The sequence below is a fragment of the Dromaius novaehollandiae genome, chromosome 3 (genome assembly GCF_036370855.1).
Source record: "Dromaius novaehollandiae isolate bDroNov1 chromosome 3, bDroNov1.hap1, whole genome shotgun sequence".
In the NCBI taxonomy this organism is placed as follows: domain Eukaryota; kingdom Metazoa; phylum Chordata; class Aves; order Casuariiformes; family Dromaiidae; genus Dromaius; species Dromaius novaehollandiae.
The window spans coordinates 50,933,307-50,949,614 of record NC_088100.1 but is presented as its reverse complement, the minus strand read 5'-3'; the positions used below and the strand labels follow the sequence as shown (position 1 = coordinate 50,949,614).

Sequence of the window (16,308 nt, the reverse complement as noted above, 5' to 3'; positions counted from 1 at the left end):
GCTAAACGTTCAGAAGTAGAAACTATCCCTTGCCTCTTCAGAGTTGATTGCATGGCACAGGGAGGTGGTGGTATTTGGAAAGTGGGGAGGAAAGGAAGCCTTTAAAGCTTCAGCTTTAGCAACATGCAGAACTAGTGCCTGGAGCCATGCTGCTACGTTCCCCCCACAGTGCTGTCCTCGGTGGCTTCTGCGTTTGGCTGCAAGAATCGTACACCCACAACAGGAACAGCCCAAGCAGTTTTCCAGTGTTCAGTTTTACATTTAACAGAAGTGTAAAGTTCAGAGTCATGGAATTTCCCTGCTTGGTTATTAGATAGCTTATTAGCATTCAAAATTGGGTCTATAGCTGTCCCAGCCTCCTCCTATCAAAAAAGTGATAGAAGCTCTCCTCTTAGGGTCTGTCATGCTTTTTAATTCAAAAAACTTGAGGAAAAATGATTTACCAGAATTTAGCTTTATACAGCTTAGATTGCTTTGGAAGACTAAAAATCATGTGGTCTGGTCCGGGGGCTTGTTTCTTTTGAAATAATTGATGCCATAAAATCCCGAACCAAAAGAGGTGGGAGATGAAGGCATCTGGCTGGAGTTTATAGCCCTGGGGGGTCGATGAGAGAAGTACAAACTGCTGCAAACAAAGGCCGAGTGTTTTGCCGATGTGATTGCAAAACATATGTTTGCCCAGGACTGTTATGATCTTGGGAATAGGCACGAGGCCAAATTTCTGAAGCAGTATACTTAGTCACACAAATAGCTGCAAAGTGCTAACCTTCTGCGATTCCTCCGTTTGAAAGGCGTATTTTGTTGCTTCGGGAGAAGGTAGAGACTCTTGAGTAACGAAAGGAGCTGTGGCCTTCTGGAAGAAAAAAAGCCTTGCCCGGGCCGCCTGCTTTTGGATGCCGGGAGGGAGAGCAGAGCGGGCTGGGGTCCAGACGGAGGGGGCCCTGCATGCTCCGGCCGGCAGGGAGCAGGTATTTCGGGGTCCCAGCGCGGAGCAGCCGGGGGGGGCCGCTTTCCCCGGGGGCGGCTGCGGCCCCCCCTGTTGTGTTTTTTTTTTCCTGTTTTTTTGGTTTCTTTTTTGGCATCCCCCGGGCACGACCGCGGCGGGGGGGGGGGACGGGGGACCCCCCAAACGGGGCGGTGGGGAGCGCGGGGCGGGCGGCGCTCCTCCCCCGGCGGGCGGGCAGGGCTGGCCGCGGCCCGCCCCGCTGCTGCCGCCAGTGCCGCGGCGCGGCGGCCAGGGCAGCGGCAGCCCCACGCCGGCAGCAGGGCGGCGAAGCCCGGCCCCAGCAGCAGGTACGCGGCGGGGGGCGGCGGGGGGCTGGTCCGAGCAGGTCCCCGCCGCGCTGCCCCGCTGCCAGCAGGGGCTGTGCACTGCTGGGGTGCCTGGGGGTGCTCTGCTGGCCGGGCGGTCGGACGCGGCAGCTGGCTTTTGCATCCGAGCTGCCCCATGTGTCGTTCCGCCGTTGCCCAGAGCGGGTTTAGCCGTCGGGAGCCGTGAGGGGGATCTCGCGTTTCCCGCGGGGAAGCGCCTGCTGTGGCTGCGAGCAAGTGGCAGCGCTGTTCGGGGCTGGGAAGAGTGCTGCTTTGGGTGTCTTTTGTGAGGGCTTTCGTTTCACCGTGCTAAGACTTTCTTTTTCTTTTCTTTTCTTTTCTTTTCTTTTTTTTTTTTTTTTTAAAAAAAGCTTTGAATCTTCAAACTCTGCTGCAGGTTGCCAGGGAAAGCATTTCGTGTTTTGCTGGTTCGTACATGCACAGTACCTGTTAGGCACAAAGTGCTTTGCCTTGACATAATGCAGCAGCACAGTCTACATGATGCAAGTGATAACTGTGACGTGCAAAGTTGTTTCCTCCTGTGTCCCTGATTTATTGGGTTTTAAACACTGTTTACAGCATGGAAATTGCCCTCCTTCCTTCCAAGTCCTTTGTCCTTTGAAACTTCTTTATTTCCACCGTGCACTACTGAATTGGCATATAGAAAAGTGAGATACAAATCACTTAAGTTCAGACTCTTGGTTTCAGTGAGCTCATATCATAAGTGAATTGGTTATGGTCTCTAGACAGTTATGTCACAGAGCCACCTCAGGAGCTTAAAAAAGAGCTTTTACTGCTGCGGAAGAACGGGTAACACTTAGGTGCCGTGAGACTGCTCCAGGTGGACCTTTCATCCTAGAGGAGCACCAGGGAAAAGGTGGCAGCGCGTGAGATGGAGGAGTCACAGCTTTGGTTTTATTCCTTCCACTGCGGAAAGGATGTGTGACCTTGGGCACATACCTACCCGGTGCCTTGATCTGCGTATTGAGTTAAGTCACCTAAAGTAGTTCAGGATGCTTCTAATGTCTGATATTTTAAAGGATTTCGAGACATTCAGGGAAAATACACTTCCTGATACTTTAATTAAAGTAACTTAAATATTTAAAGTAATATAAGAATAATGTATTCTGTTTAAAATAGAAACCTTTGGACACTGGCTGTGCTCTAACTGAGGTGGAGAGCAGCAGGGCTGTTGAATTAGACCCTTTGCAGCAGAGTGACATAGTTTTCAGTTGTGGGGAGGCTTACATGTGCAGACATGTCCGGGGCTTTAGCTGGGTGGCGGTTCTGAGATACCCAGCGAATGAAGCCAGGGTGAAAATTTAGAGTGAGTTAGCATCTTCTGGGTTGTTTTTCTGCCACTTTAACATCAGTCGTGGTTTGTCTGAGAAAGCAGTGGCAGTCGGAAATACTTCTGGATTCGGGCAATATGTTGAACAAAATAGGAAAAACTGCCAGTTCTACTTAGCCCCGTGTTTAGAAAAGATGTAGGGGTTGTGGGGTTTTTTTTTTTTTTTTTTTTTTTTTTTTTTTTTAGTGTTTGTAGGAGAATGGTTAATCATACCTAGTCCATTTCTTCATTTCATACTTAGTCCAACTCTTCATTTCTTAATCCATTTATTTCCAGAAGCTACCCATGTGATCAGGCCCCACTGGTTACTGTGTTTAGCAGAACTGAAAATACGGCTTTTCAGTTGAGTATGTATCAGCTCGGTGACAGAGTACAGGAAGATCAAAATCACTTGTCCCATGATGCCAGGGTGTCAGTTGTTGTCGTTAAGATCTAAACAAGGAAGCGCCAAGTTTGTAGCCTGTCAGCGTTCCCTCCAGTGAGATCTTGCTCTCAATAACCTTTAAAGGGGAATTGGGGAAGCAGCTACAGCAGCATCAAGGAGCCTCTTAAACCGGTCAGTGCCAAAGTCTCCATTGAAAATGCAGTGCAAGGTTTTTGGTCATTTAGATCCCATGTGGCACGTCATCCCATAAGAAAAAGTGCTAAATGAGTTTTTCTTTTTTTAAATATCAGCTTCCAAAGCTTATCATATTATGCTAAACTGATTTTTCAGCACTGGCACATTGGACACACAAAGTTTAAATTGTAAATCTACCAAGGAATTTAGCTGAGGAGTTTTCAGCTTACAGTTCTTGCATCTTCCTTAATCCTGAGCTTGGATAGGAATGTGCTTTGATGATGTGAAATGGCCACTGGTTGTCTAGGAAGATATTACCAAAAAAAGGTCTCCTCAAACTCACTTCCTTTTCCCTAAGTGTTTTGAGTTCTTCTTTGTTTTATTTTGCATTACATCTTGTGATTTTTGTATAATTTTGTTTGAATCTAGCAGTATTTGGTGCTTAATCAAGACACAGATGGTTCAGATGAAGATGCTAATGCTGATGTGGTTTAGTGAAGTAAATTGATAATTATATTTCTATTTTGCCTGTGGTTTGACTATGATAAAATGTTCTGTTTTGCTGTTTAGAGGGGCTTAAATACATCTGTAAATAAGTCTCTGTGGGAGATGTAACTTTTGATATTGGTACCAACTGTACTTGAGGGGAGCAAAATGACTTGCTGTGTTAACACCAGGGAAGCAGTCTGAAGGCTGTGGTTCATGGTTAGTGCTCAGTTCATCAATCTTGAATAACTGAAAGTTAACAGTTTGGTAACAGGCACCATCCTCATCTGATAAAATTATAACTGAGTTTTGGGAGGGGGTTCGTGAGAGGAGGCAGACCTTGAGCTGCTGTGAGCCAGTGGTGAGGGAGGGACAGTGGTCAGGAACAGCATTTTAGGCTCCATATGGAGCAGCAGCTATGGGAAGGTTAAGAAGCCATTCCTGTTTTAAAGACCCTTCATTTCTGCTTGCAGCTTAACTGTGCTTCAGTATTTCAAGGTGGAATTTCTCATATTGGGTGTCTGTTTAGAAATATCCATTTTTTTCCCTCTCTCTTATATTTTAAAGAAGATCAAAACCAAAGTACATGATGATCTGTTACTAAGGGAGTTGATGCATGTTGTTCGTTAGGTATTAAAAAATGTTCCTTAAACATTTATAGTTCAGCTTTTCATTCCACTCCAAGCTTTTACTGGAGTTTGATAGGAATGCTGTCTTGACAAGACACTTCTAAAAAATTTAGCGAAAAAAATGGGCTTGATTGACAGAGTCAAGTTATAGAAAAGCCAAAAGTAGAGGGAAATTATATATGCTTGTGGTTTTATAATGAGTGGTCTTCTCTCAGCATGTATGTGCATGCAGTACAGATTTTTGGTCTGGTTGGCACCATTGAGGTAGATGTACTAAATGAACCAGATTGAGAGAGAATGGTAATTGGGAACTATAATTCAGTTTGCAGTCTTGTCTCATTAACTCTCATGTCTCCACTCTGAAAAGCTCAGTTTTGTGGTGTAAATTTGCATAAACTAAAACACTCTTCCTGGTTGAAGAAGTCTCTCTGAAAAGACATCTAGCCTAATGGTTAGGGCATTAGCCTGTGACTTGAGAGATCTTGCCTCAAGCCTCTGATCTTCCTTTAGCAGCCTCAATTAGATGTGTAGCTTTTCTGCATTTCAGTTCTTTTTTAAATGGGAGGTAATACACTTTCCTTACATGGCAGGAATATTGCGTGGATTAAATATATGAAAGGTGTGAGATGCTCAGATATGGCAGTGATGGGGGCCATGTAGGTTCAGAAATGATGGGTATCTAGTGAACATGGTTTCCCTGGAAATAATAATAGTGGCTGTGCAGAAGCATAATTATATTACGGAAGGGAAAAGAGGTGACTTCTGCCTGATTTCTGGAGTTCGTCTCTTCCAGCCTAGAGGTGCCTCTGGATGGTGAGCAGTGGTGGGCTGGATAGCGAGACCAGCCCCTCTCCAGCAGCTCTTGAGGTTCCTGAGTGCCGATGGTGAGATCAGGTCCACCCTTGATGTGCAGCTTTGCAACCAGCTGGCTTTTATATTCTGGCTTTGAAGATGGAGTGCTTTTGAAGGATTATTATTACTTACTGTTTGCACCTGAAGCCCCAGTTGTGGTTGGCTTTCTGCTGAGCTTGGAGCTGTGTTCAGCAGCAGTTTCTAGACTGAAGGAAGTGGTGTGGCAAGGATAACAAACAGGAGGAAAGAAGACAGGATAAGTTTGATGTAGAAAACGCAGCACTCAAGTCACTTAGGTGTGTGACTTGATGGTCTGGAATTGCATGAAAGTTGCTTGCGCTTTTGTAATAACCAAAATAAATACTGGCTGTTCGCAGCTGCTGCTCAGGCTTGGCACCGCTGGTCAGTGTGCAAGGTGAGGTGCGCCCTAGGAACACCGCGGGGCTGCGCCTGAGTCGAGGCACAGGTCTGGGCTCTGCAGGGGAAGGAGAAGGCTGAAGAGCGGGGCTCCTTGAGCTGAAAGTATTTGGAAAATGGAGGCTTAGTGAAGGGCATCATGTGGTCAAAACTAAGGGTAGGATCCTCCAGGAGTGTTTTGAGAGTTAGCACTGTGCTGTGTGTATAGTATCTGAAATGCTAGGATATTGGGACTACCTGGAGATGCCTGGTATTTTTGAAGTCCTAGGAGATTTTGATTACATGCTGCTTATGACAAGGAGTGGAAACCATTTCTAACAGGTCTGTTACAGCCTGTAACTGAAGAATAGCCATTATCAGAAGACTTCCTATGGGTCCGAAGTAATACAGCCCCCACGACTGTGGTGACCAAGCACCTTTTTGACCATAAGCATATTTTTCTCTCCATGCCCTCTGGAAGGAGCACGTTTACCCCCATTTTGCAGATGGGAAGCTGAAGCCCAGAGAAATGACGTGTTCACAAACCCTTTGCGACGTCTCGGTCAGAGCAGACCTGAGTGCCGGCTTCTCAGGTACTGCGCTGGTGCCCTGCCTGTGGGGAGATACTTGCTTTCCCCAGGAGAAAAGCGGCAACTCCTTCTACATCCTCCCTTTCCCCCCAAAAAAAGAGAAAACCCAAAGTCACTTTGCGGAGATTTTTTTTTCTTTACTTTAGTATATCTTTCTAATGTAAGCTGTCATATGCAGCATTATCATAGTAGTTGTTTCACCCCTGTATACTTTAAAAAATACGAACTGTATTTAGGTATTTTAGACTGTGATACAAAATGTATCAGCAGGCTCTCAGGATTAGCAGGATCTCAGGTTATGGAATTTTGTTTTTATTCTTCCTGCGACTGTTCTGGGAAAGGGGAAGGCTGAAACGTAGTTGTTCAGGAATTAAACTTCAAGGTATTTCTCTTGGAGTGTTTGAGTTGGCAGACAACTGCAGACATCTGCTAAATTAAATGTTGTGTACAGCCTTTTTTCTCGCTGTCACTTGGATGTAAGATGTTTCTCTAATTTGCTAGCATAGCTGCAGCCAAGATAAGAAGTTGTGCGAGAGCTTTGAGGCAAGCGAGTGTTTGGGACTGTAAATTGCACCCTGCGCTGAGTGCTGGGACCCTGAGCAGGATGCAGCTACCTTGCAAACTTTACTGTCCTGTGGAAAACGTGAAAAGACTGGCAGTAAGAGCTGCTTTTTTGACCTTGCTTTATCCAAATAAGACTTGAGAAATGAAAGCGCATCTGACTTGGGATTTAAGCGGAGCTGGAGACTGTCGGTGCCCTGATGAGTAGCCTGACTTAGATCTGCACTGCTTGTTTCCAGCTTTCTGAAGCTGTTTTTTAATCTTAGGGGAAAGTTCAGGGAACAGTAACTGATTAATAAAATTGCTACATTTTCCCCACTTAGATAAAGGTTGTTATAAACAAGCAATACTGGTCTCACTTATTATTGCACTTTTTCTGAATTTAGCTGAGGTTTCTATTTGCACAAGTTCACTGCATGAGAAGCAGAGTTTAAAACTGGGTTCAGCAGGCGATATCTAGGGGCTCCATTTGAGCTCGGGACTTACGGCACCTATAGGTGCACCTCTGCTCTGTCGAGCCTGAACTAGCTCAAGAAAGCATTTACTCACCTAAACCCAGTTGAGGGCCTTGATCTGGTTGGTAATTTCAGAAAATGTGTAGCACGTTTTTGTGTGGTTTGGGCTGTCTGCGAAATGGAGGCAACTGAGATGTTTTAAAAGATAGCCGGAGGAGAGGGAAGAAAGAAGGAGCCCTTGCTGTTAGCTTATGATCTAGTGTTTAGAGCTCGGCAGGCAGGGTCTCGGGGCCGTGCCCAGCTTTCATCCCACGTCTCCCTCTACCTGTACAAGCACTGCGCCACCAGCTGCCCCCGTGGGAGCTGCCTGGGTGACGGCAGGTGCTCCCATCCTTCATGGGAAGGTTGTGCCACTAGGTGGAGAATAATCCATCCGAGAGAGCCGCTGGCAGCGAGTCCCCTCGGCTGGTGTGGTTCCCAGCCAGCGAGGCGGGCGAGCATGAGGGGTGAGGCTGTGTCCCGCTTTATGCACTCCATCATCGGTCCTGGAGCGTGCCCCGTGGGCTCTGCTGTGCCTCCTCTGAAAGCCGCTCTGTGCCAAATGCAGAAACAGCCCTTGAACCAGGGCTCCCATCCTTCCCAAGGGAACAGCCTAACTGGCAGGCCACAGGCGCGCCCAAGTCTTTTAATGCAACTTGCTCCTTGGCCGCGCAAAGGGCCCAAAGGTGCTGTAAGCTCAGTAGGAAGCTTCATCTAGCTGAGGAGGGAGAGTGCAAGCAGTGAACTGCTGGGGCGATATCCTGCCTCCTTGTTGTGCCAAGGTCCGCAGAAGTGTGTGCGAGGATGTCTTTGCTTTTCTGGTTGGGCAAAAATCCCTTCCCTCCTCGTGAACTCGAATAGCTATTTATCTTGTCTTGAAAAGAAGGCAGATGCAAACGTAGATCAGGTACTTTCAGCACTTTGAGACCTCTCTGAGGTTGGGAAAAAGAAATCTGATTAGGGTTACAGCTGTTTCATTTCCTGACAGATGCACAGAATGTTATGTGCTGGCTTACTGCGGATGTACACACATGCATCAGGCTCGTTTTCTATCGGTGGCATAACCACATAGCAGCCAGCTATGTACTGAACTACTTGTCCTGGACACCCTGCCAAAACATGCTTTATGCAAAAATTTTCTGTGAACTAGGTTGTAGTGTACGCATAAACTCGTGTGCATTTTCTTTGGTTGGTAGGGCCTTTGTTGTTGAGTTTTTAGTATGCTGCCCTACTCCAGCAACTGTAAACAAGTGTGGCTAGTTATGAAGCACTAGTAGAAAAATAATTGCATTTGTACAAATGGTACTAGTAAAAGTACCCATATAAGGGTACCACAAGCACCCAAATAAGCCCAGCTCTGAATGAGGAATTCTTTTCTTTCTTGCAACCACAGCTAAAAAGTTGTTTATAACTAAATGCTGAGATGGTGTAATTTTCTTTTCTAGGAACTTGGAATACGAATTCCTAGACCACTGGGACACGGACCAAGCAGATTCATCCCAGAGAAGGAGGTGCGATGGTGTTTTCAAGTACACAGTGAACGTTATGCTTTTAAGGAACAGCCTTTTCGTAGTAACCCACATTTGGTTTCAGGACAGCTGCTGAACTGTAAAACGTTTTCAGTAGTGATCACATTCAATCCTGATGAGACTTTGGCCACAGTTCTAATGTACAAAGCCATGAGATCCCGAGGGGACTTTGGAACAGTTATGACACCTCTTGTACTACTGATCTAGCCTAAGAGAAACCCAATACTGTTTTCCATAAGAGTGTCTGTTTGCAAACTCCCACTCCTTGTGAGCATCCGGATGTAGTTCCCTGCTGGTCCACAAGGCACCTGCCCCTCTGCTCTGAGGTTTGTTACTTTTTTTTTTGAGCTGTCACTACCGTTCTGAATAACCTGACAAGCTTCAAAGAGCTGTGGCTGAGCATTTCTGGTGCTTCTGTTTCAGTGGGCTGGCAAGAGACTTTGGAGTAGACGAAAGGTTTGTAATATGCCTGTGGTTTTCTAGGAATTTTAGAGCCTTAAGCTTCAGTTTCCTTTTAGTTCTCTCTTTTGTCATCTTAGCTAGCTTTTTACTTCTTTCCCTTTTTTTCCTCAGTAAAAATGATTATTCAGTTTGTCTGTTGCTGTTACAGATAAATAAGTTAGATCAATTTGGGGCATTCAAGAAAGTGAAGATGAAACAATTAAAAGTGAAAAGTCAGTGTTGCACATGAGAAAGTGTAACGGCAAAAATCTCCTTTTGCTGATGTAACCATTGTGATCTCCAAAATGAGAGATGTTAAAGAGTATCTTATGTGTCTTGCCTTTTGTACACTGATTTAATGGCATTAATAGATTTATTATACAATTTCTTGCTGGTGTATGTTTAGCAGAACTTCATTGGGGTCTCTGGGTGCTGTGGTAATATATTTACTGTATTTAAGTTATTGGTACTTCCCAGACAATATTGCAAATTGCTTCTTTCTGTTAAATCAGACCATTCAAGTGGGAAACGAAGACGCCATGATGCACACGCTGTTTGCAGATTCTTTTGCTACATTGGGCCGATTGGACAATGTTACCTTGGTGATGGTTTTCCACCCACAGTATCTTGAAAGCTTTCTAAAAACTCAGCACTATCTACTGCAGATGGATGGTCCACTCCCTCTTCATTACCGACACTACATCGGGATAATGGTATGCTGGAACATAAAGCAGCAAGCAGAGACAGCCACTTTGGCAGAGATCTCTGATCTTCTTTTATAGCAGTTATTACTGTGTTTTGTAGTTTCTAGCTGGAGAGAGGCATTTCGTCATAAGTTAAGGGGAAAAGCAGAGTAGGTTTGTTTGTGTCTGTTTTACAAATTGTTACATAAGACCAGTACTTTATGTTCATAGTTTCGGTAGGAATGTGAGGAAGAGAGAAAAACCTCTGTTATAAAAATAAGACAACTGTTTACTCTTGTTTTCTTTAGTATCTCAGAATTTTTTTTTCAAGACAACTTATTTGTGTGTGTTCTAACTCAGCAGTTGCACCATCCACTTCTGAATCTCTAAATTCAGAACAAGTTGTCTGTCAGAAGTGGTTGGTTTTATAATTTCCAATCTGCTAGTGCAATGGTCTTTGCCTTTTCAAGTTGTATTAAAGATTGTCTTCATTTGATGGGGAAGGTATTACTGTTTGGAGAAATACTAGGTGATCTGTTCTCTGCTGAAAAGCTGCCCATAGTTTCTCTGGTTCTGCATTCTGCAATCTGCCTTTGTTTTAGGTGGTAAAGATTCAGCTAGAGGCAATCCTGCTTCTACCATACTGGAGAGGACATACAATAAATCTATGCCTGTACCTCTCCTCCCTGGACATATGTGTATTGCACCCGTAACCAGCATTGCTAGAATTTATATGAATGAAGAATATTTCTGTTGTTAGAGCAATAATCAAAATGGGCTACTGCGTTGGCCATCCTTTTTTTTTTTTTCATTCTTTGAACACCACAAGTCTTATTTTTGAATGCTTGGAGGAAATGATGACTTGTGGTATTTATCATAAAGCACTCACTCACTGCAGTTGTTTTCTATATCATAGTTGTGTTTTCCTTTCTAGGCTGCGGCAAGACATCAGTGCTCTTACCTTGTTAACCTCCATGTGAATGACTTCCTTCATGTTGGTGGAGACCCCAAATGGTTGAATGGCTTGGAAAACGCACCTCAAAAACTGCAAAATTTAGGAGAACTGAACAAAATGTTGGCTCACCGACCCTGGCTCATCACCAAAGAGCATATTGAGGTAAATCTTGTGTTAAATAACATGGAATGTACCCTTATTTTTCAGTAAATGCAATCACAGATTCGTAGGGTTAAGAGGCAGACAGAGAAAGGTGCTCTGTGTTAGTCACTTTTATTTCAATGTTATATTGCTGGGATATGGCATGATACATCACTTGTGCTGAAGCCCTGCAATACCCTCGCAAAACTAGCAAACTAGCATTACTGGTCTCAGACCACTAACAAACTTAATTGACAATACACTGATATTTCAGAGTTGTCATGTCAGAATTGTGTTGGCGTGATGACAGCATGCACAGATGTGCAATTCCTTAAAGTCATACGCTTTCAGTAAGCAGAAGCCCTGAGCGTTTCTGAGATGGTGCCGGAGGTTAGACTGAACACAAGCCAGCATATTTTTGTCTCAGTTGTTCCTGGTTCAAATTTGTAGTTTTCAGATCTCTTCACCTAATCTCCGTGCAGGCATTTCTGAGTCCCTGGTGTTTGCACCTAAGATAACTTTATAAAAGCAGATTTCATAAATAAGAGGCTGGGAGCAAGTCATTTGTCAAACAGCCCCCCTCCCTGTGCCTGGCTCTGCACTGCGATTTGGGGGTGTGACTGATGCCAAGGGAGACTCATGCCCAGGCTGTTTAGGGAGCCGGCTGGCAGAACAACCCAGGGGAAGCAGCGGCTGCACAGCCAGCTGGGATTGCTGGAATTGGCACAAATTCTCCAAGTGGTTATTTCTGCTGCTCTCTCCTCTGATGGTCACCCAGAGGAGCCAACTTTGGATGTGCTGTGATGGCAGCTCTCTTGGCATGGCAAGCTTGACCCGGGCCTGGCTGTGTTTACTGGAGCAAGTCTTCCTCCTCTGCTCTTTAACCTTAGCAATGAGGAAGTGGGTGCTGGGACTTGCTCAGTGCTGTCTGCCAGGTGGACAGGCAGCAGCAGACCTTGCTGGAAGGCAAGATGCAGGGCTGTGGGGGAGGGCACATGCTCTGCCAGAAGGCCGCGAACCTCCCACACTTTCCTGCCCGAAGGGGAAGCTGGGGTTTGAAACTCCTCAACAAAAGTAGAGCATTCCACCCACAGCGACAAGATGGAGGAAGCCCTGCCTTAATATCAGGGTTTTATGCAACTGATCTGCAAGTTGTTGTCCAGGATTTTCTGAGACTGTAAGGATCAGTTGAAGAAACAAGTGACTGTTGTGGTTTGCATCCTCATCAGAGGCATGAAATTTCAACACAAGTCAGCCTGGCCTTAATAGAAACCTGAAGGTGCAAAGTAAAAACCACAACTGATCTAATAACTGTTTAGGGGCTGGAGGTGGAGAGAGAAGTCATCTGCTACACAGCTTAACCATGTGAATCTGTGGGTAGTAGGTAACCTGGTAACAGGACACCGAGCATGCTAAGGGCAGCAGAGAGTTAGGAAGCAGTTGTGGATCTTGGAAAAATATCTGGCAAAGAAATGTGTAGATAAATTATTTTAACTTTACTGCAGTAGGTAGTAGAGTCATTTGAACCACTTTTTAAAATCAATACTTTTGTCTTGCATTGTTTTTAAAGCAACTTTTGAAGACTGAAGAGAACAGCTGGTCCCTGGCAGAGCTGATTCATGCAGTAGTTCTCCTCACACACTACCACTCCCTTGCTTCCTTCACGTTTGGATGTGGAATCAGTCCAGAGATTGACTGTGAAGGTGGTCACACTTTCAGGCCCCCTTCCGTCAGTAACTATTGTATATGTGATATTACAAATGGTTACCATGGGATGGATGAGAATCAGGCCAGCCCTGCTGGAAGTATTCCAGTAAGTATATGTCTGAACAAACTGTCTCTTTCAATAGTAACAGTTTCTGGGTGAACTTCATACCTAGCGGATGCCCACGTCTATACCTCTTTCGGTTCAGTGAGAGTGGGACAGTTGATCAGGCTAATCAAGATGAGGACTAACCAGTTAGAAAGATGCATTTAGATGAAGCTGAAATGTCACTGGCGAGCTGGAGGAAGCTACCAAAGGAAGTGACAGAGATACAGTCTCTCTGTTGCATGTTTTCTGTCTCTCGCCATTCAGATAGGCAGCCTGAGAGTACTGCTGGCCTTGGCTAGTTCAGGATACATGTCCTGAGCAGCAGTGGTCAGGAATGCCTTTTTTCATCTGTGCAGTGGAGATCCGACTCCTTGATTCCCATCTTTGGCTTTGTTGCCTCAAGGTGTTTGTGATACACCACACAGCAGATCATTCACAATTTTCTGACTGAGTGTCTGAAACAACACTTCCTGCCTGCAGCACCTCTGCTCGGTGCAGTGGCACTGATCTGTACCTACTTGCAGTTGAAAATCATGATGTGAACTGAGCATTGGTTTAAGGACAATGACAACAGGATACTTTCAGTGTGCGTTCCTTGCCTGTGAGACTTTTCTGCACTAGCGTGGGTGGCATTTGCATTTTGTCTGATGAGCTTGCTGATTTTCTGAAGCAGCAGGCTGATGGCGAAAGGTAGAGAGGAAGGGGGCAGAATAGTGTAAGCTGAACATAAGTTCATTTTGCTTTGTGCTGATGGATTTTTACATGACCAGCTATTGAATTAATAGTGTGTCATGACAGTGTTAAAACAGCTCTTGTGAAATAGGATTAGCTTGCACTAGCTGTCATTTGAGGCTTCATAAAACCTGCATTTACACTCACTCTTCCTTTTTCCTTTGGTATATTTGTGAGCAGAGAAGGGGAAAAATACAGTTGGGTAGTAAATTGTGGTTACTTCCTCTATCAGAATTTCTGTTACAGCTCCTTATTTTTCAGTTGTTTAACATTTAGATTAAGCAAGAGAAATAATTTTCATTTTAGTGTGAGAACCACTTGTTCCAAAAAGCTGTGACTCTCCAAATATACTAAAAATATCAGGGATCTAATTGAGAAAAGATGATGACTAAATGTGAACTGTTGGGTCAATGCAGATTTCTTTCAAGAGCTATTTTCCTAGAAAAATCAGTATTTAAGAGGCAAACAAAGGACACAGCCTGAGTTTAAATTTTCAGGCTTGAAGATTTCTACTGTAAACGTCAGTTTTTGTTACAGAGGGGACTGACATGTTTTTCTCTTCCTTTCAAGATTACAGAGTCTGTCTGTGAAGTTGAAGCTCTTATGGAGAAAATGAAGCAGCTACAGGAGTGCAGAGATGAAGAAGAAGCCAGCCAAGAAGAGATGGCTACACGTTTTGAAAGAGAGAAGAGAGAAAGCATGTTTGTGTGCTCTTCAGGTAGAGATGTATAGATGTAGTATATCTATTTGTTTAGACTTTTCCAAGTTACTTGAAGAAATATTTATTACCAAACAAGAGGGGGGAAAAAAGGTTTATTAGATGTTTCAAAACCAGTACCATTACTTTAAAGGGATCAAGACTGAGTGCCTTGTTTTCTTCCAGAAACACTTGAAAGTAAAGTAGTGTGGAGGTTTGTGGCATCTCTCAAACATACCATAATACTCACTGACCAATACATATTTGCTAGAAACTTACCTCCAACAGAAATGTGAAACACAAATCTCACAAGACAGTGTTCAAAAAAAAAAAAAAAGTCTTTAAGACACCTAGCTATTTAAGGTCATGAAAATACTACTTTTCAGATGACTCTGAAATGATAGTTAATCTGTTACAAGCTTAGCTTTCTTGTGTGTTCTTCCACAGTTTCTCTCTAAAATAAACATGGCATAGAAGATTTGCAGGTCTGTTTTTCCATAATCTCTCTGTTTCAAAACATATTTTCCCTTGACATTTTTACAGGCCCCCTGAGTTAGGAGCCGAGCATCCTCTAGATTTGGGGTGTAGGGAGAAGACTGGTACACAAAAGAGGAAAAGATATTTCCCTATAAGAAAGAATCTGAATGTTTTTCAAAGTGTTGCCTCTAAAAAGTCATAGTTGCAGTTGCACTAAGCTGTACTGAAGAATTTTAATACAAGTAGTCCAGTGAAACAAGGCGTTTATTTTAAAAGCACAGAGACTCTCATGTATCTGTAGTATTCTTCCAGTTCGTGTTCTGACTGAAATTTGTGCAATTCTGTTTGAAATTGAACAGAAGATGAAGAATCGGCACCAGCAAGAGATGTGTCTCGCCACTTTGAGGATACCAGCTATGGTTACAAAGACTTTTCCAGGCACGGAATGCATGTGCCCACCTTTCGCGTCCAGGTAACATGGTGGAGGGCTGGCGCCGGAAGTGTACTGCGTCATCTGCTGCTTCTGCAGGTGCCAAAACTAGAAATCGCTGTGCTGTTACTGTCCCATGTCTGAGAAGACTTAAAAATAAGCAGACAAACAAAACCCCCACACTGGATTATTTCCCCCGAGATAAATTACATTAAAGCACTAGCTAGGCCTTCAAAAGCTGATTTCTGATATGCTCCATTCTGCATTTTTATTTATTCTAAGGATTATTCCTGGGAAGACCATGGCTATTCCTTGGTTAATCGTCTTTACCCAGATGTGGGACAACTACTTGATGAAAAGTTTCATATTGCTTATAATCTGACTTACAACACAATGGCCATGCACAAAGATGTGGATACCTCAATGCTAAGACGAGCTATTTGGAACTATATTCATTGTATGTTTGGAATAAGGTCAGTCTTGCCACTTTTGTTCTATACACATCAGATTTGTTAGTGTTGGCTTTTTTTTTCCCCCAGATTGGAGCAAAGCCATTTATTATGCAAACATACATGCATCTTTTACTGGTCTGTTGCTATATGATGGGGAAGGGTCATCATACAGTAATTTACTTTCCCATAGAAACTTACAAGCAATGCAAGTGAAAAAAATGGTTCTTGAAAATGAAAGTCTTTTTCTTTCAATTCTGAACAGATATGATGATTATGACTATGGTGAAATTAATCAGTTGTTGGACCGCAGCTTTAAAGTTTATATCAAGACTGTGGTTTGCACTCCCGAAAAGACCACAAAAAGAATGTATGACAGCTTTTGGAGGCAGTTCGAACACTCTGAGAAGGTACAGTTTGCATGTATTCTGGGAGGCACAGTAGGTACATCTGTTTGCTACACTAGCAGCTGCAACTACCCAGATAGCATTTAAGCTTCAGTTGGATTCTGCTTGTATTCAGTAAAATTGTTAGCAGGTATAGTAATTCTCAGAGTAAAATCATTTATCATACTGAATGTTTGCTAGCTAACACGGAAGTATAGGGGGAGGCTAGGTGCCTATAGCTTTGTTTTGGAACACTTTCAAGCTTCATCTCGACTGCAGCATTCTTCTCTGCTGTCAGTTAGTATTGCCTGGGACCCAGCGAGGCAAGGGAAATGATGTGGGATCC

The 16,308-nt window shown here is 43.9% G+C and overlaps 1 protein-coding gene across 4 annotated transcripts in view; it reads left to right on the top strand.

The window, feature by feature from the left end:
• Positions 1-16,308, top strand: part of SESN1 (sestrin 1) — an 85,591-nt gene that overhangs the window by 67,268 nt on the left and 2,015 nt on the right. For 2 of the 4 annotated variants that reach the window (XM_026119962.2, XM_026119965.2), the window contains exons 2-9: positions 8,675-8,740; positions 9,712-9,912; positions 10,817-10,999; positions 12,549-12,791; positions 14,094-14,241; positions 15,057-15,169; positions 15,410-15,600; positions 15,842-15,986. In XM_026119962.2, coding sequence (XP_025975747.2) covers positions 8,675-8,740; positions 9,712-9,912; positions 10,817-10,999; positions 12,549-12,791; positions 14,094-14,241; positions 15,057-15,169; positions 15,410-15,600; positions 15,842-15,986 — 1,290 coding nt within the window. Of the gene's footprint in view, positions 1-769; positions 969-1,198; positions 1,294-8,674; positions 8,741-9,711; positions 9,913-10,816; positions 11,000-12,548; positions 12,792-14,093; positions 14,242-15,056; positions 15,170-15,409; positions 15,601-15,841; positions 15,987-16,308 lie in introns of those variants that run through there. The other 2 variants (XM_026119961.2, XM_026119968.2) reach the window with 2 other exon arrangements.